A 23648-nucleotide genomic window follows, 5' to 3' on the forward strand; every position below is an offset into this window, starting at 1 on the left:
GCTTACTGCAACCTCTGCCTCCTGGGTTCGAGTGATTCTTCTGCCTTAGCCTTCCAAGTATCTGGGACTCCAGGCATGTGCCACCACGCCTGGCTAATTTTTTGTATTTTTAGTAGAGATGAGATTTCACCATGTTAGCCAGGATGGTCTTGATCTCCTGCCTCTTGATCTGCCCGTTTTGGCCTCCCAAAGTGCTGGGATTACAGGCGTGAGCCACTGCGCCTGGCCTGTAACCGTCTCCTCTTCCCTCCTTCCCCGCCCCCCCCCCCCGCCCCCCGTGTAAGTCAGCCATCTAGGCTTGTGAATTCTTCCGGTTAGCTTGACCTCACAGTTGTCTTGAAGTAGTCCCTCGGGCATCCAGGTACAGCTCTTTTTCAGCACAGGTTTCTCCAAACATGTCTATTTGTTTCCCTCCCCACATCTCCCAGTGGGCCCTTCAGAAAGACAGCTCTGGCTCTACTGGGGAGGCAAGAGCTTGTCATCAAGGAGGCTTGGGCCAGAGGCAGGAAGACCAGTTAGGAGGCTGTGGAAGTCGTCTGGTCAAGCAGTGATGGCCTTTCAGTATGGACAGGTACAGTGAGAGTGACCAGGAATGTAAGAACTGTGCTTCCTACAGTGCTTATGGCAGTGAGGCCATGTGGAAATACAGAATAATGACCCTGGAGCATGGAGGCTTCCTGAGGCTAGTGTGGTGAGCTTCCACCTGGAGGAAATGAAGATAGAAGGAAAACGCAGTGTGACCTCTTTGATTAGGACATGGATTCAAACATATGCAAGTAGGAAGTCTCGATCAAGGAAATTCTGTTTTCTTCTTTGTGAAACCTTTAATAAGGTGAATATACTCTTTAACCCAAGATCTGAAAAAGCAATGAGAATGCTTCCTTTTGTTGTACTTAACACAATTTTTTGTGATTTCTTTTTATCTAGGTACCTGATTCAAGAACAAAGGTAAGAGTATTTTATAATGGAAAGTAAGATAGTTTATGATACTTTTATTTCTGAGCCCTTTTAAATGAATACAGTTACAATTAGAAGGGGGCCTTGTTGCCAATAACAAGTACATTTGTGAAAAGCAGGCAGAAGTGCAATAGGGAAACTCCTTGGTGGGAATCACACTTCCGGGCTCTCCAGCTGCCTCCGTTGTTATGGTTTTGTGCTCTTCTGTGGTTCAGTGACACCACTGTCATGACCAGCAGTGGGTGCGATTGACTTTTGGACATTCAGGCCGTCCCTTGCTCTCTTCTTAGTCTCTTGTTGAGAAAGCTGGCCAGCTCCCAGGTTGCTGCCTGTCCAGGGAAGAAGCTGTAAGCACTTTGCCCAGTGGGTGTCCACACTGTGTGGGAGGCATGCCGCGCAGCGTACCTTCAGGGCTTGATTTGAGGGTGGGTTCTTTTCAAGTCCTTATCACCCCAGATGAGGGGTCTGTCTGGTTGTGGTCAGGATGCCAAGGTCTCTTTGTGGCTGTGTCAGAAGGAATGTGAATCCCTCACCCCTTAATCTAGGCTCTGTGCTAACACAGTCCCCAAGGAGGCCTGAGTTTGTGGCTTTGTCATAGTCCCCCAGCCTGTGGAACTGGCCAGCCTAGGTTCGAAACTCAGCTTTGCCATTATTTTCTTGTCTGACTGACACCACCGTCTCCCTTTGTCAAGTGGATGGTAAACGTTTGCACAGAGGCATGATGCAAGGTCGAGTGGGAGAAGCACATGGGGTGCTGGTGTGGAGTCTGCATAAGGGACGCACTCAGGATGGGGACGCATCAGTTGTGATTGACTTAATTGATGCTCCGGACACAAATGTGTATGAGGGAGACGTTTGAAAAGGGTTGGAGAGAGGTGAGAGCTAGCCTATTGCATGACTTTCAGACTGCATCCCCAGGAGCCCTAGGGTTCCACGTGACTTTGGATCTCACATGATGGTGGTGGGGCTGGATCCCCTCTTCTGTGAAGGTGTTTTCAAACTTGTTTTAGTTATAGAAACCCTTTCTCAAATGCAGTCTGAAGCGGAAACCTCCCTAGAGTATAACAGACTAAATCTGAAGCTCTCCTGGTTAGAGCAGGGATGGGGCCTGAAGCCTTCCACCTGCCCAGCCTCCTTCTCTGTCCTCTTTGTTCCCAGTGAAGAATGCTAGGGCTCCCGGGAATGCAGTCTGAAAGTTATGCAGTGGGCTAGCTCTCACCTCCCTCCAACCCCTAGAGTGCTTGGATTCTACCATTCAAAACTGGAACCATCTGTGGGGGGCAGCAGCCCATCAGCTTTATTTGTGATATATCCTTATTTCTAAGGCAGCATCCAGTATGTACTGGGCACTCAATGAGTTATGTATTTAGTAATGAATGTCCCGGAGGCTGGTCCAGTCAGGGTGGGAAACCAATTATGAGGAATGATGGCTATTACTGGAATGCTTGGAGCAGGTGCCAGGCACTGTTCTAAGTGCTGTACATGTCTGATGTCTTCAAATCCTTTTGGCAGTCTTAGGAGGTAGGTTCAGTTATGTCACTCTGTGGCAGATGAGTCACAGGGAGATGAATGAGCTTGCCCATGGCTGCACAACTGGGAAGTGGCAGAGCTGGGACAGGGATCCAGGCGGTCTGGCCCCAGGGACCTTATACTTTTCCACCATGCTGGGTCAGCTCTACTCTGTGAGCCCACGTGGCAGGCTTCACACACCTTCCTTCTTTGCATCCTGTGGCCACACAGGATGTGGCAGATTGGAACTTGGGCTTCCAACTTACGTCTGTGTGACACCAAAGATTGTGCTCTAAAGGACAAGCATATAAACTAATAGTAGGGATTTGTTTGAAATTTTCTTAAAAAGCAGATTTTAAGGTTAGAGGATCAGGAGTATAGAAATTGTGTCTAATCTTGCCACTAAGTGAAGATTGCCTGGAATCATTGTCAGTATCTGTGGAGCCATCAGCGAAAGATTCCAGAGTAGCCCTGTAGTTTTGTTGAGTATGCTGGAGTTCTTTACTAGTGGTGTGGTTTGGGGATGGGATTTGATGGAAGAGGAATCAAGGAAAGCAGCACGGCCCTACCGTTTCCTTTTTGTGACTATTGAGTGAGCTGTTGAGATGAGGGCAGCTCCTGCCATTGACACCAGGACTTTCCAGAGCTCTTTGACATGGAATCCTTCGGTTTTTGCCAATTCCACCCACATACCATGGAAGTAGCTCTGGCAGAGGTTGGTATGGCAGGGTATGCTCTATCCTGGAACCCAGTGTCATTGCTGAATCAGGAACCACTATGCTCAGAGTTAAGGAACCCGGGGTTGCCCTTGTGTTAAACAGGAGCTAATTGAATCGCAGCCTAGGACCTCCTCCATGCTGAAACCTCTTGGTGTGGTGTGTTATGCAGAGGACCTCGTGGTGACTGGCAAGTCCCTTCTGTCACATGACAGCTTATGTCTTTGTTACTGAGTCATGTCACATTCTTGAGATGGAGTCTCACTTTGTCACCAGGCTGGAGTGCAGTGGTGTAATCTCAGCTCACTGCAACCTCCAACTCCCTGGTTCTAGCAATTCTCCTGCCTTAGCCTCCTGAGTAGCTGGGATTACAGGCATGTGTTACCACGCCCAGCTAATTTTTGTATTTTTAGTAGAGATGGGGTTTCACCATGTTGGCCAGGATGGTCTTGATCTTCTGACCTCATGATCCACCTGCCTCTGCTTCCCAACATGCTGGGATTATAGACATGAGCCACTGCGCCCGGCCATGTTATGTTCTTCTATGAGAGGGGTTGACTCTCAGGTCTTCTTGGTCATGGGAGCAGACACATAAGGACTGTTTGTTTATCTCTAAAATGACTGCCTAAATACTTGGTCATTTTGAATTATAAACAGCATGGTGCATGATCGAGTGCAAGTTCAAAGTGGTATAAACAACTATTAATAGATACATGAGGTTCCTTCCTCAACAGTGGTTTCCAAGAATTGAAGTTTAGAACAAATGACAGATTCATCCTATAGTACAAGGAGGCCTAGCTATCTTTAGAGGATGGCTTGATGCTTTGTTACTCTGCTGGCGGTGGCCATGAATGCAAAATATTCTTTAATAGCACTGGGATAAGCAGGGCTTCCTGGTGCTGCTGAAAAGATTTGTCTTTCTCTGTTTTCTCTTGCTTACAATCCCACCACCCAGAGAAACCACTGTGTATGTGTGTGTGTGTGTGTGTGTGTGTGTGTGTGTGTGTGTGCATGCGCATGTATGTATGCATGTGTAGAAGTTGTGTATAAATTGGGTCAAGTGAATATTCGGGGGTATGTGGAGTCTTAAGGATATGTATCCTGGGACTGTGTGTGAATGTGCATGTGTGGGTATGGAGTATGCAGGAGTTGTGTTTGGAGGTGAGGATATATGTATGCACTCGACAGTGTGATGGAGGTTGTGTGTGTGTGTGTGTGTGTGTTTGAGATATAATTCACATACCATAAAACTCTCCATTTAAAGTATACAATTCTGTGGTTTTTAGTATAGTCACAGGTTGTGCAACCATCACCACTAATTCCAGAACATTTCCATCACCCCAAAAAGGAGCTGTGTGTTAGCAGTCACTCCTCATTCTTCCCCAGCTCTGTCCCCAGCCCCTGGCAACCACTAATCTACTTTTCATCGCTATGGGTTTGCCTATTTGGACATTCCATATAAATTGCATTAGATATGTGACCTTTCGTGTCTGGCTTCTGTGACTTAGCATGTTTTCAAGATTCATCTGTACTGTGGCATATATTAGTACTATTTTTATGGATGACCCATATTCCTTTGTAAGGCTAGGCTTTGTATTTATCCATTCATCAGTTGATGGACATTTAGGTCGTTTTTGTTTTTAGCTATTATGATAGTGCAGCTGTGAACATTTTTGTACAAGTTTTTGTGTAAACTTTATGTTTTCAGAGGCAACTGCTTTTAAAGTTTTGGTTATATCTTGAGTATTTTCTTTGTGAATGTATGTATGTTTTTACATACAAATATCTACTTTTGCAAATGTGGGATCATGGTATACAGACTATCGTGTAGCATGCTTCCCTCCACTTGGCCATATATCAGGGAAGGTTTGTTTCCAGTTGGTTATGATTTTAGCCCATTCTCCCTGGGTAGAGCATCTTCAATACTCCAGGTCTTCATTCTGCAGGTCCCTATCACTGTTCAGTCCATCGTCATTCAGTCTCTAAATAAAACGCTCACCCGACGGGAAGACACTGATGTGCTGCAGCCGGCTCTCGTCAACGCTGGACACTTTAGCCTTTGCATGAATGTTGTGCTTGAGGTAGGTGCCGAATTTGGCTTTGAGAGCTTGTCTGTGACGGACTCAAGCCTCATGTTCCACTGGGGTAACTGGATGCCCTCCGAGGGTGCTCTGTTCTGGCCTGTGGTGTGGCTTTTCCTGGCTTGGCTGCCTGCCTACCTTTCTGTTGTCTCATCAAAGGATGCCTCTTGTCTCCGCAAATTTAGTAACTTGCAGGAATACATCAAAATGTTGTTGTTGTTGCTGTTTTTGTTTTAACATGTTTCCTCTGCAAAGATAGGCTTATTACATTCTGCTTAGACCAGCTTATATGGAACTTCTGTAATTGGGCAAAGTGCGGCTCAGATGACCCTGTCTGCTAGGGGTGGTGCTGAGGGAACCACTTCTTGTAATCCAACTGGACAGCAGAGCAAATCTTTAACACATGGAGAAATGGGGAAAGATTTGCTGCCTATGGGGGTTTTATTTGAGTTATTCATATAGCTTCTGAAAGTCATGGAACAGGTATATTTGGAGTATCATTTTGTTTTTAGGTAAAATACAGCCTCACATACACAGATGCAGGTGAAGTCATCAAAGCCGATCTCTCTTTGCTTCTGGGGACAGTTAGCAGTGTAGTGGTTCCACTGCAGCAAAAGTTTGAAATTCATTTTCTTCAGGTAAGGTTGATCAAGCTGGCATAAGTATTTAATTGTCAAGTTAAAAAGAAATAATGACTTCTTAGTGGATAAAAATGAATTTCTGAGTATTACACCCAAGCCTTTGTAGTGCACAGAAGGCTTTGTGTAGCCTGTGGTGTTTGCAGTGAAACCAAGCTTCCTTCTTGTATCTTTTTCCCTTTTGAGAATAGATTCCCTTCCACATTAGCTTGTTCTTTTACAGTATGATATACTCCTACACCTGGCAGATGTATTTATAGTTCTGAGTAGGGAGGGAGAAATACTTTTATTGGTTGGTAATTACAGATTTTATTATAAAAAAAGCATTTGTCTCCCTGCTATTTCCTTATTGAAATGAGAATTATTTGGAGGCATTTCTGCATTGTCTTTCAGGAAAATACCAAGCCGGTCCCTCTCAGTGGAAACCCTGGTTATGTCGTGGGGCTCCCGTTAGCTGCTGGATTCCAGCCTCATAAGGGATATCCTTTTTGGTTCTGTAGAGGGTGGATTTATTCCTCTCCCCATGTGCGTGGGCTGCACTGCTCTTTCTCGCTGAGGCTCCCCTGGGCTGCTTGTGGGAAGGAGAGAGCAGCCCTGGTGAGCTTCCTGCAGGCGGCTCTGGTGGGCGGCCAGTCTGGCTACACAGCAGGTGGGCTAGGGGGAGGCTGGCAGTTGGGGGTGAGATAGCATGTCCTAGGAAAATGTCAGTGGTGTTTTTTTTTTAAATCTCCTTTTTTTTTTCCAGCCTGCCATTAAGCTACAAAATATGTCAGTGTTTTACAACGAAAATCTTAAAGAGAGAAAAGTTGACATTTAAATGTTTTTAATTGCACGTTTAAACAGACACTCCTAAACAAATTTAGTGATTTTGAAAATTTAGAATTTCGAAGGGCCAGTTTCTGAGAATTTTTCTTCTGAGGATCTACTTATTAAGGAAAATAGAGCTATTTTTTTGCTCACTCCTGGGAAATAGCTGTCAAAATCCCAGAGGCCCAGAAAAAGGGTATTTAGGTCTTCTTCATGTCTCACGTCACACAAATGACACCGTCTTCTTACCTGAGAACCAGGCTGCTCTAGCACTAGGTAATTGTCCCTTAACTGTCTGTGAATGTCTGGAATTATTCAGATCACAAATAGATACAGACAGCTTACTATTCTTCATAGCACAACTGAGCAAGACTGCTTAGCACTGGAGGGGGTCCGGACCCCAGTATTATTTGGTTACACTATGCAATCTGGCTGTAAACTAAGGTAAGAGAGTCGCTTGCTTCTATTTGAACATGTTTGTGTTGATCAGAAAACAAGGCATTCTTACTTTTCCCCATTTTAATCAAATCTCTGCATCAGCTGATGAGCTCATCTGAAAGCTGCACGTGAATTATATCATAATTCATGAATAGTAGCAAAACTATTAGTCATTTTCATTATCAAATATGGCAAAGCAAAAATCTCAAGGCTTTGTATGTTTCTTTCTTTTTTTTTTTTTTTTTTTTTTTGAGTTGGAGACTCACTTTGTCACCCAGGCTGGAGTTCAATGGTGTGATGTCTGCTCACTGCAACCTCCGCCTCCCGGGTTCAAGTGATTTTCTCACCTCAGCCTCCCGAGTAGCTGAGATTACAGGCACCTGCCATCATGCCTGGCTGATTTTTGTATTTTTAGTTGAGACGGGGTTTCACCATGTTGAAACTGGTCTCGAACTCCTAACCTCAGGTGATCTGCCCACCTCTGCCTCCCAAAGTGCTGGGATTATAGGCGTAAGCCACCTCGCCCGGCATTTTTTTTTTTTTTTTTTTTAAAGAGATGGGGTCTTGTTCTGTCGCCCAGACTGGAGTGCAGTGGCACAATTTTGGCTCACTGCAACCTCTGTCTCCTGGTAATCGCCAGCTGGGATTACAGGTGCCCACAACCACAGCTGGCTAATTTTTGTATTTTTAGTAGAGACGGAGTTTCACCATGTTGGTCAGGCTGGTCTCAAACTCCTGACCTTGTGATCCGCCCACCTCAATCTCCCAAAGTGCTGGGGTTATAAGCATGAGCCACTACACCTGGCTGAATTTTGTATTTTTAGTAGAGACAGGGTTTTACCATGCTGGCCAGGCTGGTCTCGAACTCCTGACCTTAGGTTATCGACCTGCCTTGGCCTCCCAAAGTGCTATTACAGGTGTGAGCCACTGTGCCTGGCCTATGTGTTTCATTTTTAAGATTGCTTAGCATTTGAGTTCGTAGCAAAAGTACTTCCCCGGAAAGTCTTTCCTATGTTTCTGAATTTTAATATATACAGCACATCAAAACCAGTGAGAGGAAGTCTGAATATGATCTGTTTTTCATTTATCTTATTGTTAAATAGGTACATAATGTAAAATATCAAATAGCGCTGCATGGCTTGTTATGAACACAGTTCTTGCCCTCATTTGCCCTGCTTTGGAGGCAACCACTTTCAACTCTTGCAGCTATTTTTTTCAAAATCTACCGCCAAATCTTGAAATAACCTACATATAATGCTACTTCTTGATTTTTTGGTTTTATGAATTTTTTATTGAGTTTCCATTAAGGAAGACAAAGATTTGGCTCTTTCCCCTTCATCCCCTACGTCGTGACCCACACACTTCCTGCATCTTCCCAGGAATATTTGGTGAGATCAATATTTACCATTTACTTGTTTTTTTTTTTTTTTTTTTTTTTTTTTTTTTTAGACAGGGTCTCCCTCTGTTGTCCAGGCTGGAGTACAGTGGTGTGATCAGGCTCACTGCAGTCTTGGCCTACAGTCTCAAGCAATCCTCCTGTCTCAGGCTCCTGAATAGCTGGGACCACATACGGGTACTACCACACCTGGCTAATTTTTAAAATTTTAGTAGAGATGAGGTCTCCTTATGTCTCCAGACTGGTCTCAAACTTCTGGGCCCAAGTGCTTCTCCTGCCTCAGCTTCCCAAAGTGTTGGATTATAGGTGTGAGCCACCACATCCAGCCACCATTTACGTTATTAGTTCTGATCCATTTAGACCAGCATTTCTCAAAGGGAGGGGGTTCCATGGAATACATTTCCATGAGATGTCAGTAGGAGTAGGTCTGTGGTCCAATATGTTTGGGAAACACCAAATTAAAGTTAACACAGTGGTTCCTTCCTGTAGTACTCATCATAGCCTTTAATAGGCAAATGTGCCTCAGGACAGACATGGGGACATGGAGGTTCAGTGCTTCCCCAACTTTGGCCATGAAACTCTTCTTGTACAAAGCTTCAGTGGAACACAGTTTGGGAAACATTGTTTTAGACTCATCATCTCGCAGGTCAAGATTTTGCAAAGTTAGAGACTTTTTAGCTTCTGACAGATAATCCCGTTTGGAGAGTGAGAAGATAATGAAACTGGAAAGGCATGCATGTGATCAAGGCCTTTAAAAACTGCTGATGGGGCTGGGAGTGGTGGCTCATGCCTGTAATTCCAACACTTCGGGAGGCGAGGCAGGCGGATTACCTGAGGTCAGGAGTTCAAGACCAGCCTGGCCAACATGGTGAAACCCCCATCTCTACTAAAAATACAAAAAAATTAGCTGGGTGTGGTGGTGAGTGCCTGTAGTCCCAGCTACTCAGGAGGCTGAGGCAAGAGAATCACTTGAATCCGGGAAGTGGAGATTGCTGTAAGCTGAGATCATGCCACTGCACTCCAGTCTGGGCAACAGAGCGAGACTCCGTCAAATCAAAAACCAAAAAACTACTGGTGGGCTAGGTGTGGTGGCTCATGCCTGTAGTCCCAGTAGTTTGGGCAGATCACATGAGTCCAGGAATTTGAGGCTGCAGTGAGTTATGATGGTGCCACTGCACTCCAGCTTGGGCATGAGAGTGAGACCCTGTCTTAAAAAAAAAAAAAAAGAAAGAAAGAAACTGCTGGTAGATGAACAACGGCCTCATTCTGTTGACTTTTTTCTCCTTCATCAAGACTGACCGGAGCTCTCCCATGTCGGCTTGTAGCACAGAAGGTGGAGAGCCTGCTGTGGGGGCAGGGTTTCCCAGATTACGTGGCCTCTTTTGGAAATTCTCAAGCCCAGGATGTGCTGGACTGGGTGCCCATCCACTTCATCACCCAGTCATTCAACAGGAAGGTAAAGGGGAGAAGGCATAGGTTCTATGCTAGCAGTCTCTCTCTTCTAGGTGGGGTGATGAAGGCAGCCAGGGAAGCCAACTGTTAAGGAGGTGGGATTGCCCTGAGTGGGAGTGTGGGCTGAATCTTGGATACTGATTTTTGCCCCTTGTTAGCAATGTTGCCTCTGGCCAGGAGTTTTATGGCTTTGAGCCTCTGTTTTCATCTGTGAAATGGGAACGCTAGTCATAGTGGGTGAATGGCCTCATGGGGCATTGAAGGGGTTAAGTGAGGTAACATTTTTATGGCCCTGGGCATGGTACCTAGTGGTCCATAAATGGGAACCACTGTGATCCTTATCCTGTTGCTACCATCATTGTGATTGTTGGTGTCCTCTGAGCCCTCTCCAGGTATCTCATGACACTATAGATGAATGTGAATCCTATATCAAAGACTGAGACTTCTGTGCACATGGCTGTCCCTCCCATTGTCCCCTGGTGTATACAGGCAGCCGGCACCTGAGAGTTTTCACTGCCACTGTTCCTCACAGAGTTGAATGGAAGCAGACAATCCTACAGATAGGTTCTTGGTCACATGTGATGCTTCTGCCCAACTTTTTCTTTTGTCTTAGCAGTCAGTGTGTGGGCCTGCCTTGGCCAGGAGGTGTGCTCTCCATCTTAGCCTGTAATTGCCCAGCTTGTTCTTGTCATGGTTTCTTCAGGCCTCTCATTATCCACTCCGGATATTTCTAGCATGGGCATAATGGGGGCAAGGACTGCTCACTGCTCTGATCCGCCTTCCCAGCGAGGCCAGCAGAGACCTGGGATTACTCAGTCCCTACCATTCCACTGCGAAGTCTTGGCTCAGCTCTCCCGCCAGAACCAGGCACATTGCTTCTGGCTTCTTGGCTGAGTGAAGACATCCAGTTATTACTCCCCCTCAGAAGGCAGGACACGGGTTGGCAGGAGAGGCAGCAGTGCACACATGGCACCATCAGGGTCTGTGCTGATCCTGGGTGCTCAGAGGGCCTACTGCAGTGGCTTTTGTACCAGTCCTGCCAGCACCCCAGGTAGAGGCAGAGCATGAGCACCTGCTGAGCTCTTTCCACTAGCTGCATGCTGCATCTTCTAAGAACAGGATATTTGAGAGGATTATTCAGCCTGCACGGTTTTTAAAGGCAGTTCCAAGCTAAGGAATTCCATCAATGCTTTTTTGGCAGCCACCAAATTTAGCAGTCCTGTGAAGTTTAGCAGGCCTGTGAAGTTTTCATATCTTGAAGAGATGTATTTTAAAACTTTTTTTAATGAAAAAATGTCAGACATACACAAAAGTAGAACTGTACCATGGAGTCCCCACGTACCCAGCCTGCAGCTTCAATAGTTCCCACATTTGCCAACTGGAGAGACAGCAAAGGCAGGAAAAAGCCCTGGAAGACCCACTGCCCCTTGTTCCCTTGGGGCAGAGGCCTCAGAGCTGGCTCCCAAAGCAGCCAACAAAACAGGCAGCTCCTTCATGGCACCAGCAGTGTTCCTGGTGCAGATGAAGAGTTGATGTCTTTGACAACATACAGACACTGCCTGACTACCCAAATGTCACATCTTAATTGCCAGTTGATGAAATTAGATAAATGAGAAGAAGGCACTTACATTTCTCCTCAGCATTTTAACATGACATGCAATCAGGTTTTATTTGCTAGTAATTATTTCTCCCCACTCTATCCCTCCCACCAGTTTCTCTCCCGAAGTCTCTCTGAGGCAGGTGTAAAGAGATAGATGAAGGTACAGCAGTTATGGCCTAAAGGGTCCACAGTTGGGTATTGGCACTACCGCAGTTTCAGGTGATCCTGGCCTTTTTAGAAATAGGAGGGGATGGAAAAATTACGCTTCAGCTGTTAAAAATATTTTTGGGGCATTGAGTTACTTTAAAATACATACTTTCTCTAAGCCGTTTTTATCTGAACTTCTAGAGTCTTTTCATTTTCTTGTTCAGAACATTTTGTAATATGTGAAACCTTTTATAATTAAAACTCTGCACTGCAGATTAAGTCTGACTTGTGGTTGTGTAAGATTCTAATGGATTAACAGCATTTTGTTTTGCAGGATTCCTGCCAGCTCCCAGGGGCTTTGGTTATAGAAGTGAAGTGGACTAAGTATGGATCCCTACTGAATCCACAGGCCAAAATAGTCAATGTAACTGCAAATCTAATTTCATCCTCCTTTCCTGAGGTAGGCCTAACCTAGTTTAAAGGCATAGGTTAAGATAGAAGTCTAGACACAACTCAAGTGTGGTAGGTGACAGGTATTACTTTGTGAAAAAGATGACAATTTAAACCATAGGGGTTCATGAAATACTTCAGCAGTCATTCTTTTACCTAGAAAGAAACACTGACGATGGTTCTATTTACATTAGCATCCTGGTTTAGATTGGATCTTTAAAATTCTCATAGAAATTATGATTGATATTCATGTGTTAATCAGACACCCTGATAAAATTGTTTCTCTCATCCAAGTTAATGGCCAGTCAGTGCTCCAGAACCTATCAGATTCATGAAGTGACAGTGGTTGAGTGAGGAAGAGAATGAAAAGTGTCTCATTGTTGTCATTCTGGGAGCACACTGGAGGGTGGGCCTTGCATCTGTTTATTACAGGCCAACTCAGGAAATGAAAGGACGATTCTTATTTCCACTGCGGTTACTTTTGTGGACGTGTCTGCACCTGCAGAGGCAGGCTTCAGAGCTCCGCCAGCCATCAACGCCAGGCTGCCCTTTAACTTCTTCTTCCCGTTTGTTTGATGTAAGTCATTATTTGAGGAAACTACGCCCCTCCTCTGAGGTCATCACCTTTGAAAAGTGTGCACATGGGTGCTAGAAGTCCCTAGGGGACACTGCATTTTATACTTTTTGAGATAGGGTCTCGCTTTGTCACCAAGGCTGGAGCACAGTGGTGTGATCGTGGCTCACTGTAGCCTTGACCTCCTGGGCTCAAACAATCCTCCCACCTCAGCCTCCTAATAGCTAGGACTACAGGTGTACACCAAAACACCTGGCTAATTTTAATATATTTTGTAGAGACAGGGTCTCGCTGTGTTGGCCAGGCTGGTCTCAAACTGCTGGGCTTAGGCGCTCCCCCTGCTTCGGCCTCCGAAAGTGCTGGGATTACAGATGTGAGCCACTGCGCCCGGCCTTATTATACCTGTGACCTTTGAGGTTGCCTCCAAACCAGCACACTACCCTTCCCCCCTCCCTTCCCACCTTTGTTCCTTTCGGAAATGTTATTCTGTTTGACTTTTGAATGGGGAATATGTTCAACACACAGGTCATAGATGGAACCCAAAAAGTCTTTGGGGAGATGGTAAAGAGAATGAACAGACCCTGAAGCAGCAGAGGCACAGGAGATTTGGCCAATTCACTCATCTCCTGCTTTGAGTTATTTTAAAAATACTGTTTTTAATTGAGGATTTTTCATTTTTAGGTTTGGTTGAAATTAGTATAGAAATAGCAAAATATTATATAAAATCATGTGAATAGAGTACACAGCCTTATGAAGGGATTGTCCCACAATTGCCATGTTAATTACAGTGGAGTCTTGGGTCTAACTGCCATTTCTGCACGAGGCACTGTAGCTAGCTTGCTCCCTGACTGGCAGGCTGGTATGGGTGCCACAGAGGAAAGAATACAGTAGGAGGGTCCAGGGGAAAGAGAGTGTTTATTTTATACAGTAATTGTACAGTAATTGAGGGAAAATGTCAGGTGGCAGAACACGGTGGAGCCAGCTAGAGGCTGGCTGATGCAGCTGGGGCACACAGAGCAGCAGCCTGAGTACTCCTTTTGTGGAAACTGAGACAAGGGAAGCTATTTAGAGCAGCTTGAAAATAAGACTTTTCTAGAGTGGGGTGGCAGCTAAAGTAGCTTCTTTTTCTTTCTTTCAGAATGCTCATATGAAAGGATACATTGGTTCCTTAATATACATGTGAAATTTGAAAACTGTACATTCAATGAGATTACATTTTATATACAACTAGCGATTGTCCAGCTTTGTTGCTCATTTTCAAGCAAGGCTAAAGTGTTCAACATGAGAAAATGTGATACATTTGATACAGTGCAGGGTGGGAATGAATGGGCAGCTCTTGGTGATACTGGGCCTTCCTTCCACAAGGCTGTGTCCACCCAGAATCCATGCTGGCAAGAGGGAGGAAGAGACATCAAACAGAACGTCTCACCAGTGGCCCAGGAGGGGCAGCTGTTCCTCTTGTGACAGCACAGGCCCATGAGGCAGTGTCTTCTCTTTGGCAGAAGCTGGTCTGGGTCTAGTTCACTTCGCCAAGAAGTCCGTGCTGTCGCAATAGCCTGTTGAGTCTTTCAATTTCTTGTTCCTATTGCAAAAGCAGACAAACACTGGCATTTGAGTGTCACCAGGGATGTGACAATCATTCAGTGAGCCGCAGGCACAGGGCCACAGAGATGAATGAAAGCTACACTCTGGCATTCAATCTGCTGAGGAGACTGCTATAATCAGATAGGCTCCACTGAGCAGCAGTGAGAAGACAGAGGTGGGGGACCTGGCAGAGCCCTGGGGTACAGGGTTGGGCAGAGCTTCAGGGAGGATGTGATGACTGGGCTAGCTCTGAAAGGATAGGCAAGCTCAGCCCAGGGAAGGGCACTCCAGGCACATGAGCAGCGCTGTGCTGCAGCAGAGGCCAGCTTCCCAGATGTGTCTTTTTTTTTTTTTTTTTTTTTTGGAGATAGCTTTGCTCTTACTGCCTAGGCTGGAGTGCAGTGGCATGATCTTGGATTCAACCTCCGCCTCCCGGATTCAAGCAATTCTCCTGCCTCAGCCTCCCAAGTAGCTGGGATTATACCCATGTGCCACCATGCCTGGCTAATTTTGTATTTTTAGTAGAGATGGCGTTTCTTCATGTTCGTCAGGCTGGTCTCGAACTCCCGACTTCAGGTGATCCACCCACCTTGGCCTCCCAAAGTGCTGGGATTACAGGCATGAGGCACCACGCCCAGCCCCCCAGATGTGTCTTCTTACCTTCTCAGAGCAGCTGAACTCAAGGTGTTGAATCTTGGCAGCCAACTGTACATTCATCTGTTTTAACCGTAAGAGTTGCCGTTCTGAACGTGTCTTAACTGAGATGATAATCCCTGAAATAAAATTGGGGGTCTCAGTGATGCTGGTTTCTAACTTGACCACTCAGGAAAAAAAAAATCTATATTCCTATGCTTGTATAGAGTTGAGAAGAGCGGTAACAGACACGCGAGACAGTCATCACTTCAGGGCATCAGAACTGGGAGGACAGGGTTTTACGTCTGAACTACTTTTAGTACCCAGTAACACAGTTATCTCTCTAGCTGGCATGGTTGAGAAATCCTTAAAAATAATCACTGACAAGATGAGCATTAGGCTCCTTAACCTAGAACCTGTTCACAATCACATGGGTGCATAGCAAGCAGCAGTGTGCTCAGGTGCCACGAAAGCACAGGCTGGGAAATGCCCTTTTCCCATAACAAGCATCTTCCGTAGGAACTCAAAGGCTTTTTTCTTTCCTTTAACAGGGTCCAAAATTTTTTTTTTTGAGATGGGGTCTCACTGTGTCACCCAGACTGGAGTGTGGTGGCACATTCTTGGCTTACTGCAGCCTCCAAATCCTGGGCTGAAGCAATCCTTCCACCTCAGCCTCCCCAGTGGCTGGGACTACATGTGTGCACCACCACACCCAACTGTTTGTATTTTGTTTTGTAGAGACAGGGTTTCACCATATTGCCCAGGCTGGTCTCGAATTCCTGGGTTCAAGCGATCCTCCTGCCTCTGCCTCCCAAAGTGCTGGGATTATAGGCATGAACCACTGCGCCCAACCTGTTTCGTTTTATTTGCTTTAATTGCTTGATGTAAACCTGCTCATACCAGCTCCTAAAGGACTGAAGAGGAAGAAAGTAGGAGAGGGAGGAGAGGAGGGGCAGAGAGGAGGCCTCTGTAACGGGAGCCACTGTGAACTCAGGCGCCCAGAGTGACTGTGCATCCAGGCCCTGGGTGCATGCCTGAGCCTCGCTCTCCATCCACAGCCTGGGAGTGCAGGAGACGTACCGTTGATGATCCGGGCCACCCGCCACAGCCGGAGCAGAATCAGCAGGCCAAGAGCCTCAAACTCATGCTTCCGGAACAGGAGGACAATGTCGAGGACGAATGAGACCACCACCACGACAGCATCCAGGATCTCAAACTTATGGTGAAAGAACTCCAGGCGGAAGACATATAATTTAAAGATAATCTCCATCATAAAAAAGCCCAAGATGGCGATGCTCATGTAGTGGAACACCTGAAGGGGACAAGGAACCACAGTCAGGGGAGATTGGGCCTCTGGGAGGTCAAGCTGCCCTTGCATGTCCCTGCTTGGTCACCAGCAAGAGAATTCATCTGTTGGACAAATCCAGATGCCACCAGACGCTGTTCTTGATGCTGGAAACAAAGCTGTGAACAAAGCAGATGAAGCCTCTGCTCTCCGAAGGGCAGTTAGGCAATGTCGTAATTAAAACATCCTCCAGACCCTTTGGACCAACAATTGCATAACTAAGAACTTATCCTATAGCTGAGCTCCCATATGCACAGGGACTAAGGATATTTATTGCAGCCTTGTTTGCAGAACAAACATTTTCTTTATTGTTTGTAAGACAACAGAAATGTCCAATAAAAGGCACTCTTGAAATAAATGGTGGCACCTCCATATGGGGCCTGAGGGACACAATTGTTAAAAAGACAAAGCTGGGTGTGGTGGCTCAAGCCTAGAATCCCAGTTACTCAGGAGGTTAGGTGGGGCCTCCTGCCCAGAACCCAGTTTGAGGCCAGCCTGGGCACCACGCAAGACCCCATCTCTAAAATAACTGAATGAATGGAGGCAAATCCATATGTTCCAATTAGGAGCGATTACCAAGGTAGATGAAAAGTGAAAAGCATTCTGAGATCTTGACTTATAAATACTAGTCCTGGCTGGGCACAGTGGCTCATGCCTGTAATCCTAGCACTTTGGGAGGCTGAGGTAGGCAGATCACTTGAAGTCAGGAGTTTGAGACTACCTTGGCCAACATGGTGAAAACTCGTCTCTAATAAAAGAAAAAAAAATGGAAAAAGCTGGGTGTGGTGGTGCATTCCTGTAGTCCCAGCTACTTGGGAGGCTGAGGCAGGAGAATTGCTTGAACTCAGAGTAGAGGTTGCAGTGAGCCAAGATCACACCACTGCACTCCAGCCTGGGTAACAAGTCAAACCCTGTCTCAAACAAACATACATACATACATATATACACTAGTCCTCCTCACAGGGAGGGGAGCATCGTACACTGGGGTCTGTTGGTGTTGGCTGTAGGGGGGACAGCGGGGGGTGGGGAGGTTGGGGAGGGGTAACATGGGGAGAAATGCCAGATATAGGTGATGGGGTGATGGAGGCAGCAAACCACATTGCCATGTATGTACCTATGCAACAATCCTGCATTATTAACATGTACTGCAGAACCTAAAGTACAATAAAAAAAAAAAAAACAAAACACCAGTCCTCACACTAAGGTAACCATTTCCAGATCTGGGACAGGGAAAGTACAATGTGGGCAAGGACGTCTTGTGCCAGAAAGCAAGGAAGTCTTCAAAGACATCACAGAGTCGTGTCAACAAGACCCAGCAGTCAGCTTGGAGAGGCTCACAGTGACATTTGGGACAATCTGAACATTGAAAAGAATGACTACGATTGATTGTAACAGTGAATAAAAAATTCACAGTGTGGCATATACACCCATGCGCACACACACACGTGGGAAAACAGGGAAGTGCCTTTTTATAGATTACTGACTACTAAATGTAGAAGGAAAGATAGAAAATCACCATTTTGCATCCCCCAGTGTAGTCACTAACTCAGGCAAGGATCACCAACAGATGCCAACTGGGGGAAGAGGAAATTTGCATGCTACCAAAGCAGTACCAGGCAGATGATTTACCAGTGCAATGGGAAAAGTGTCCCTGGCCAGTGGAGCAGGCCAGCATTCACTACCTAAATCAAGTGACCCAACTGAGGGGGACCCCTGGCGTGGTGTGTCTCCTGAAAATGCCACATCCAGAACATCGCCAACCAATGAAGATTGCCTACTAATCGAGCCCTGGACCTAATAGTGGTGTGCAGGAAATAAACAAGGCAGGGGACCTCAAAATCATCAGACAAATCCAGAACATGGGACATCCTACTGGCTGGGATCTTCCAAGAAGGAAAAAGAAAACGAGGAGGATTTTTTTTTTTTTTTTCTTTTTTGAGACGGAGTCTTGCTCTGTCACCCAGGCTGGAGTGCAGTGGTGCGCTATCATCTCACTGCAACCTCTGCCTCCTGGGTTCAAGTGATTCTTCTGCCTCAGCCTCCTGAGTAGCTGGGACTATAGGTGTAGGCTACCATGCCCAGCTAATTTTTGTATTTTTAGTAAAGATGTAGTTTCACCATCTTAGGGTGGTCTTGAACTCCTGACCTCGTGATCCACCCACCTCGACCTCCCAAAGTGCTGGGATTACAGGCATGAGCCACTGCGCCTGGCGAGGATTTTTCTAGGTTAAGAAAGCCCAGGGATGCCGAGTGCAGAGGTTCATACCTGTAATCCCAACACTTTGTTGGGCCAAGACAAGAGGATCACTTGAGCCTGGGAGTGCAAGACCAGACTGGGCAACACAGGGAAACCCTGTCTCTACAAAAAATTTAAAAATTAGGTGTAGTGGCACCTGCCTGTGGTTCTAGCTACTCAGGAGGCTGAGGCAGGAGGATGGCTTGAACCCATGAGGTCCAGTCTGCAGTGAGCTGTTTGTGCTACTGCACTCCAGCCTGGGTGACAGAGCAAGACTCTGTCTCAAGGAAAAAGAAAATTCCAAGGAGACATAACCAAATAGAATATTAGAATTCTCTATCCTAGTTTGAAAAAAAGTGCCATAGAAGACATTCTTGGGCTGGGCACAGTGGCTTGTGCCTGTAATCCCAGCACTTTGGGAGGCCAAGATGGGCAGATCACTTGAGGTCAGGAGTTTGATACCAGCCTGGCCAACACGGTAAAACCCTGTCTCTATGAAAATACAAAAATTAGTTGGGAGTGGTGGTGGGTGCCTGTAATCCCAGCTACTCTGGAGCCTGAGGCAGGAGAATTGCTTGAACGTGGGAGGTGGACATTGCAATGAGATGGGATTGTGCCTCTGTACTCCAGTCTGGGTGACAGAGGAGTGAGACTCTCTCAAAACAAAAACACAAAACAAAACATTTGGGATGAGTGAATAAAAGTGGTTGTTAGGCCGAGCGCGGTGGCTCAAGCCTGTAATCCCAGCATTTTGGGAGGCCGAGGGGGGTGGATCACGAGGTCAAGAGATCGAGACCATCCTGGTCAACATGGTGAAACCCCGTCTCTACTAAAAATACAAAAAATTAGCTGGGCATGGTGGTGCGTGCCTGTAATCCCAGCTACTCAGGAGGTTGAGGCAGGAGAATTGCCTGAACCCAGGAGGCGGAGGTTGCGGTGAGCCGAGATGGCGCCATTGCACTCCAACCTGGGTAACGAGTGAAACTCCATCTCAAAAAAAAAAAAAAAGTGGTTGTTAGGTGGGATTCTTGATCTTATTTTAGATCTGATGATGCTCACATGGCTCCGTGGGAGAAAGATCTTAGTGGGCATGTTGAAGTATTTAGGAGTGAAGGGTCCTGATATCAAATGATCAGATGGAAATGTGTGTTTCTGTGGGAATGTATAGTAACAAGGCAAACACAGCAAAATGTGTCTTTGCCATTTTTCATGATAAAAAATTGAGAAAAACAATGAGTATAGCAGGTATGTCAATGGAGTCTATTAAAAATAGAGGAAGAGAGCCAAGTGCAGGGTCAGGCGCCTGTAATCCCAGCACTTTGGGAGGCAAAGGCCAGTGAACTGCTTGAGACCTGGGGTTTAAGACCTCAAGTCTCTGAGAAACATGAAAAAAATTATTTAAGAGAAAATAGATGGACAGAGAAGATTCTCCTCCTTCTATGCCAGCATAGATGTCACAGGGCTGCCTCTGGGAAAGGTGCCAGGAAGAAGGAGGAGATTTAATATTTCCTTCTGCCTTTTTCACCACTTGCAAAGACATACATTTGCATATCAATTCCATTTTGTTTTTCAAAAAATGGGCATGGTGGTGGGGAGGATGCTTTTTTTTTTTTTTTTTTTTTTTTTTGAGACAGAGTTTTGCTCTTGTTGCCCAGGCTGGTGCTATTGGCTCACTGCAACTCTGCCTCCTGGGTTCAAGCAATTCTCCTGCCTCAGCCACCTGAGTAGCTGGGATTACAGGCATGCGCCATTATACCCAGCTATTATTTGTGTTTTTAGTAGAGATGGCGTTTCATCACATTGGCTAGGCTAGACTCGAACCTCTGACCTCAGGTGATCCACCCGACTTGGCCTCCCAAAGTGCAGGGATTACAGGTATGAGCCAACATGCCTGGCCAGAGATGCATTTTTTTTTTTTTTTTTTTTTTTTTTTTGTTGTTGAAAACGAGATCTCGCTATATTGCCCAGGCAGGTCTCAAACTCCTGGGCTCAAGCTGTTCTCCCACTTCTGCCTCCCTAAGAGCTGGGATTACAGGCGTGAGCCACAGCGCCCAGCCCCAGAGATGCTTTTAATTATCCTGATCTCCTCCCTTGGCACCGAGGCAGGGTGTGTCCACCACCCCTTGGGTGAACGTCTGGGATGGGCTCAGTAACTGAATCAGTGAATAAACAGCACATCCTCTGATGACCCAGCATGGGTACCATGCAGACCATCAACGGAAGACAGGAGAAATGCCCCTCCTGCCCCAGAGATGGCAGAGTGGATCCACCCCACACACTCCAGCTCACTAGCCTAGCATTGCCCAGGATTCCAGCCATCATGTGAAACAAGGTTTCCTGCTTGTAGTAAATGCTTATCCATAATTTGGAAAGGAAGATGAAAACACCTATTAAACCACCACAGACCTTGCTACTCCAAGCGGTGTGTCAGCTGCTCCATTCTGCACCCCTTCTGTGCATATAAACATAAGCAAAACATACCTGAAAGACCACAGAAGAATGGCCAACCCCCACCCTGGTGGCATTGTTATTCTTGTGAGGCTGGGTGATCGTCAGGTCCAGGATGAGCTCAGCAAGCACCAGGAGGGCGTCCAGAACCACTAAGCAGATGATGATGACCTGCAGATGAGGGAAGGCACCAGAGACTGTGAGACCCACATGGAGGCCCTCCCTCTTCCCATCATTAAGAGCTGGCTTGGAAGCACATGGGTGAAACTGCTGGGCAAAGCCATAAAGGATGGGAGACCATGACCACAGCTCTCCAGAGCTGCCCCTCCCTTTTACCCCCCTGTTAGGATGGAGGCTGTGCAGGGCCAGCTCCTCTTCGGGAGAAGCCGCCAGCCTCCTTTCTGCCACCCTCCCAGCCTGCTCTGCCTCCAGGCGGTGACCCCCTTCCCTGCCTTCCCAGAACATCTTTGGCTCATTTTCTGACCCTTGGTCACTATTTCTGAAATACCACCTCTCAAGCCAAACTGCCCATGTCTAGATGCAACAAATAATCATTTTTTTAATTTGTATTTTTCTTACTTTTTTTTGTTGTTGAGGCAGAGTCTTGCTCTGTCACCCAGGCTGGAATACCGTGGCATGATCTCGGCTTACTGCAACTTCTGCCTCCTGGGTTCAAGCAGTTCTCATGCCTCAGCCTCCCCAGTAGCTGGGATTACAGGCACGTACCACCACCAAAATAAGTTTTGTATTTTTAGCAGAGACAGCGTTTCACTAAACATGTTGAGCATGTTGGCCAGGCTGGTCTTGAACTCCTGACCTCAGGTTATCCACCCACCTTGGCCTCCCAAAGTACTGGGATAACAGGCGTGAGCCACCGTGCCCAGCCAAGTTTGTATTTTTTTATTCCTGGGGACTGCTGTTGCTGGGGTGCTCATAGAACAGATGCTCAATAAATAACACGGCCCCACCTCAGCAGTCTGAGTCCTGGAAGGGACCTTGGGGACTGCCTACTGCAGGCCATTCGGCTATAGGGACAGCTGCTGTGCTCACAAACCAGCTTGTGCCCAGAGATGTGAGATGCCTGCCCCAGCTCACGTGTGCTCACAGTGGGTGAAGAGGGTGAAGGGGAGAGGAGTCCTGGGTGTCCTGGAGAATTGAGGAGAGCTGCTATGGGAAAGACAGCCTCTTGGGCTTTGTGATGGGCTGACAGAGAACTGATGGTGGCTATGGGAAGCAGCTGGCAGTGATGGCAGTCACAGTGACAGCTGATGATGATGTTGGCAAGGGCACTGATAGCAGGGTGGAGGTGATCAGCATTGGGGATACCATGGTGGCAGTGGAAATTCAGCAGTGGGAGGAGCCCCAAAGGACCTCGAGTGACCCCTCTCTTCCCTTGGAAATTCCATATCCTCACTGTCCTCCCCCTGGGTTTAGCCTCTCACGCTCTCAGATCAATAGATTCTGGCCTCTGAAAATTAATATGCCATTATTTTGGTAGTTTCTGCAGTTTCAGGTTAAAATGAAAGAAGTTCAGGTCTCTGCAAGAACAGACTACTAATCCTTTCATCCTTTCAGCCTGTAGGTAATTATTTCAGTAATTAAAGTATTTGATGACGTGGTTTATTGTGAAAATTGCATGGCACATTGCTTTGTAATGAAGTTTTCACACATATCCAAATTCAGCAAGCTTAATAAAGGTGCAAGCCTCTAGTGGGGTTTTTGTTTTTCCTTGGATTTATTTTGGAACTAAAGGGATCTGAGAGCTCATGTGATGTAAAACCAAGCCACAGAGCTACAAGGGACAGACCTGATATTCAGCCATGAAAAGGATGAGGTTCTGACCCATGCTACTATGAAATTGTCATACTTAGTGAAAGAAGGCAGACAGAAAAGATCACATTATGTGATCCCATCTATATGCAATGTCCAGAAATGGCAAATCCAGAGAGACAGAATGCAAGTTCATGGTGGCCTAGGGCTGGGGGAGGGGTAATGGGGAATGGCTGCATGACTGCTGATGGGTACCAAGTTTCCATTTGAAAATGCTGTGGGGCCAGGTATGGTGTCTCACACCTGTAATCCCGGCACGTTGGGAAGCTGAGGCAGGCAAATTACGTGAGGCCAGGAGTTCGAGACTAGCCTGGCTAACATGGTGAAACACCACTTCTACCAAAAATACAAATAAATTAGCCAGGTATGGTGGCACATGCCTGTAATCCCAGTTACTTGGAAGGCTGAGGCAGGAGAATCTCTTGAACCCAGGAGGTGGAGGTTGCAGTGAGCTAAGATCACGCCGTTGCACTCCAGCTTGGGCAACAAGAGCAAAACTCTTGTCTTAAAAAAAAAAAAAGAAAAGAAAATGCTCTGGAAGTAGATAGTGGTGACTTGTACAACATTGTGAATGTATTAAATAAATGCCACGGAGTCATGCACTTAAAATTGATTGTTTTGTGAATCTCACCTCAATTTAAAAAAAGAAACAACACAAAAGAAAAATGAGAGACCAACCCAAGGTCACAAAACTACGATGCCCAGATACCAACCCTGGCCTCTGTGAAAACTTGTCCCTGGGGCACTGAATCTGCCAGTTCACAGGCAGTGCTGCTTCTGAGGGGAACCAGGTCACAAAGAAAAATG

At 46.3% G+C, this 23648-nt stretch overlaps 2 protein-coding genes across 11 annotated transcripts in view; one reads left to right on the forward strand and one right to left on the reverse strand.

Annotated features, from left to right (window-relative positions):
• TCTN1 (tectonic family member 1) overlaps positions 1-16180 on the forward strand; it is a 37580-nt gene extending 21400 nt beyond the window's left edge. For 2 of the 6 annotated variants that reach the window (XM_032239397.1, XM_032239413.1), the window contains exons 7-15: positions 928-948; positions 5129-5263; positions 5776-5901; positions 6295-6380; positions 7012-7152; positions 9836-9998; positions 12076-12201; positions 12624-12768; positions 13904-13997. In XM_032239397.1, the coding sequence (XP_032095288.1) occupies positions 928-948; positions 5129-5263; positions 5776-5901; positions 6295-6380; positions 7012-7152; positions 9836-9998; positions 12076-12201; positions 12624-12767 (942 nt within the window). In that variant the 3' untranslated portion in view covers position 12768; positions 13904-13997. Of the gene's footprint in view, positions 1-927; positions 949-5128; positions 5264-5775; positions 5902-6294; positions 6381-7011; positions 7153-9835; positions 9999-12075; positions 12202-12623; positions 12769-13903; positions 13998-16040 lie in introns of those variants that run through there. The other 4 variants (XM_032239405.1, XR_004257227.1, XR_004257232.1 and 1 more) reach the window with 4 other exon arrangements.
• Positions 13662-23648, reverse strand: part of HVCN1 (hydrogen voltage gated channel 1) — a 39981-nt gene continuing 29994 nt past the window's right edge. The window contains exons 5-8 of one of the 5 annotated variants that reach the window (XM_032239458.1): positions 21078-21182; positions 16063-16294; positions 15010-15122; positions 13662-14347 (exon numbers count right to left, since the gene is read on the reverse strand). In XM_032239458.1, the coding sequence (XP_032095349.1) occupies positions 14282-14347; positions 15010-15122; positions 16063-16294; positions 21078-21182 (516 nt within the window). In that variant the 3' untranslated portion in view covers positions 13662-14281. Of the gene's footprint in view, positions 14348-15009; positions 15123-15754; positions 16295-21044; positions 21183-23648 lie in introns of those variants that run through there. The other 4 variants (XM_032239437.1, XM_032239452.1, XM_032239431.1 and 1 more) reach the window with 4 other exon arrangements.

The sequence above is a fragment of the Sapajus apella genome, unplaced genomic scaffold (genome assembly GCF_009761245.1).
Source record: "Sapajus apella isolate SASKATOON/1434 unplaced genomic scaffold, GSC_monkey_1.0 scaffold2, whole genome shotgun sequence".
Taxonomy (NCBI): Eukaryota; Metazoa; Chordata; class Mammalia; order Primates; family Cebidae; genus Sapajus; species Sapajus apella.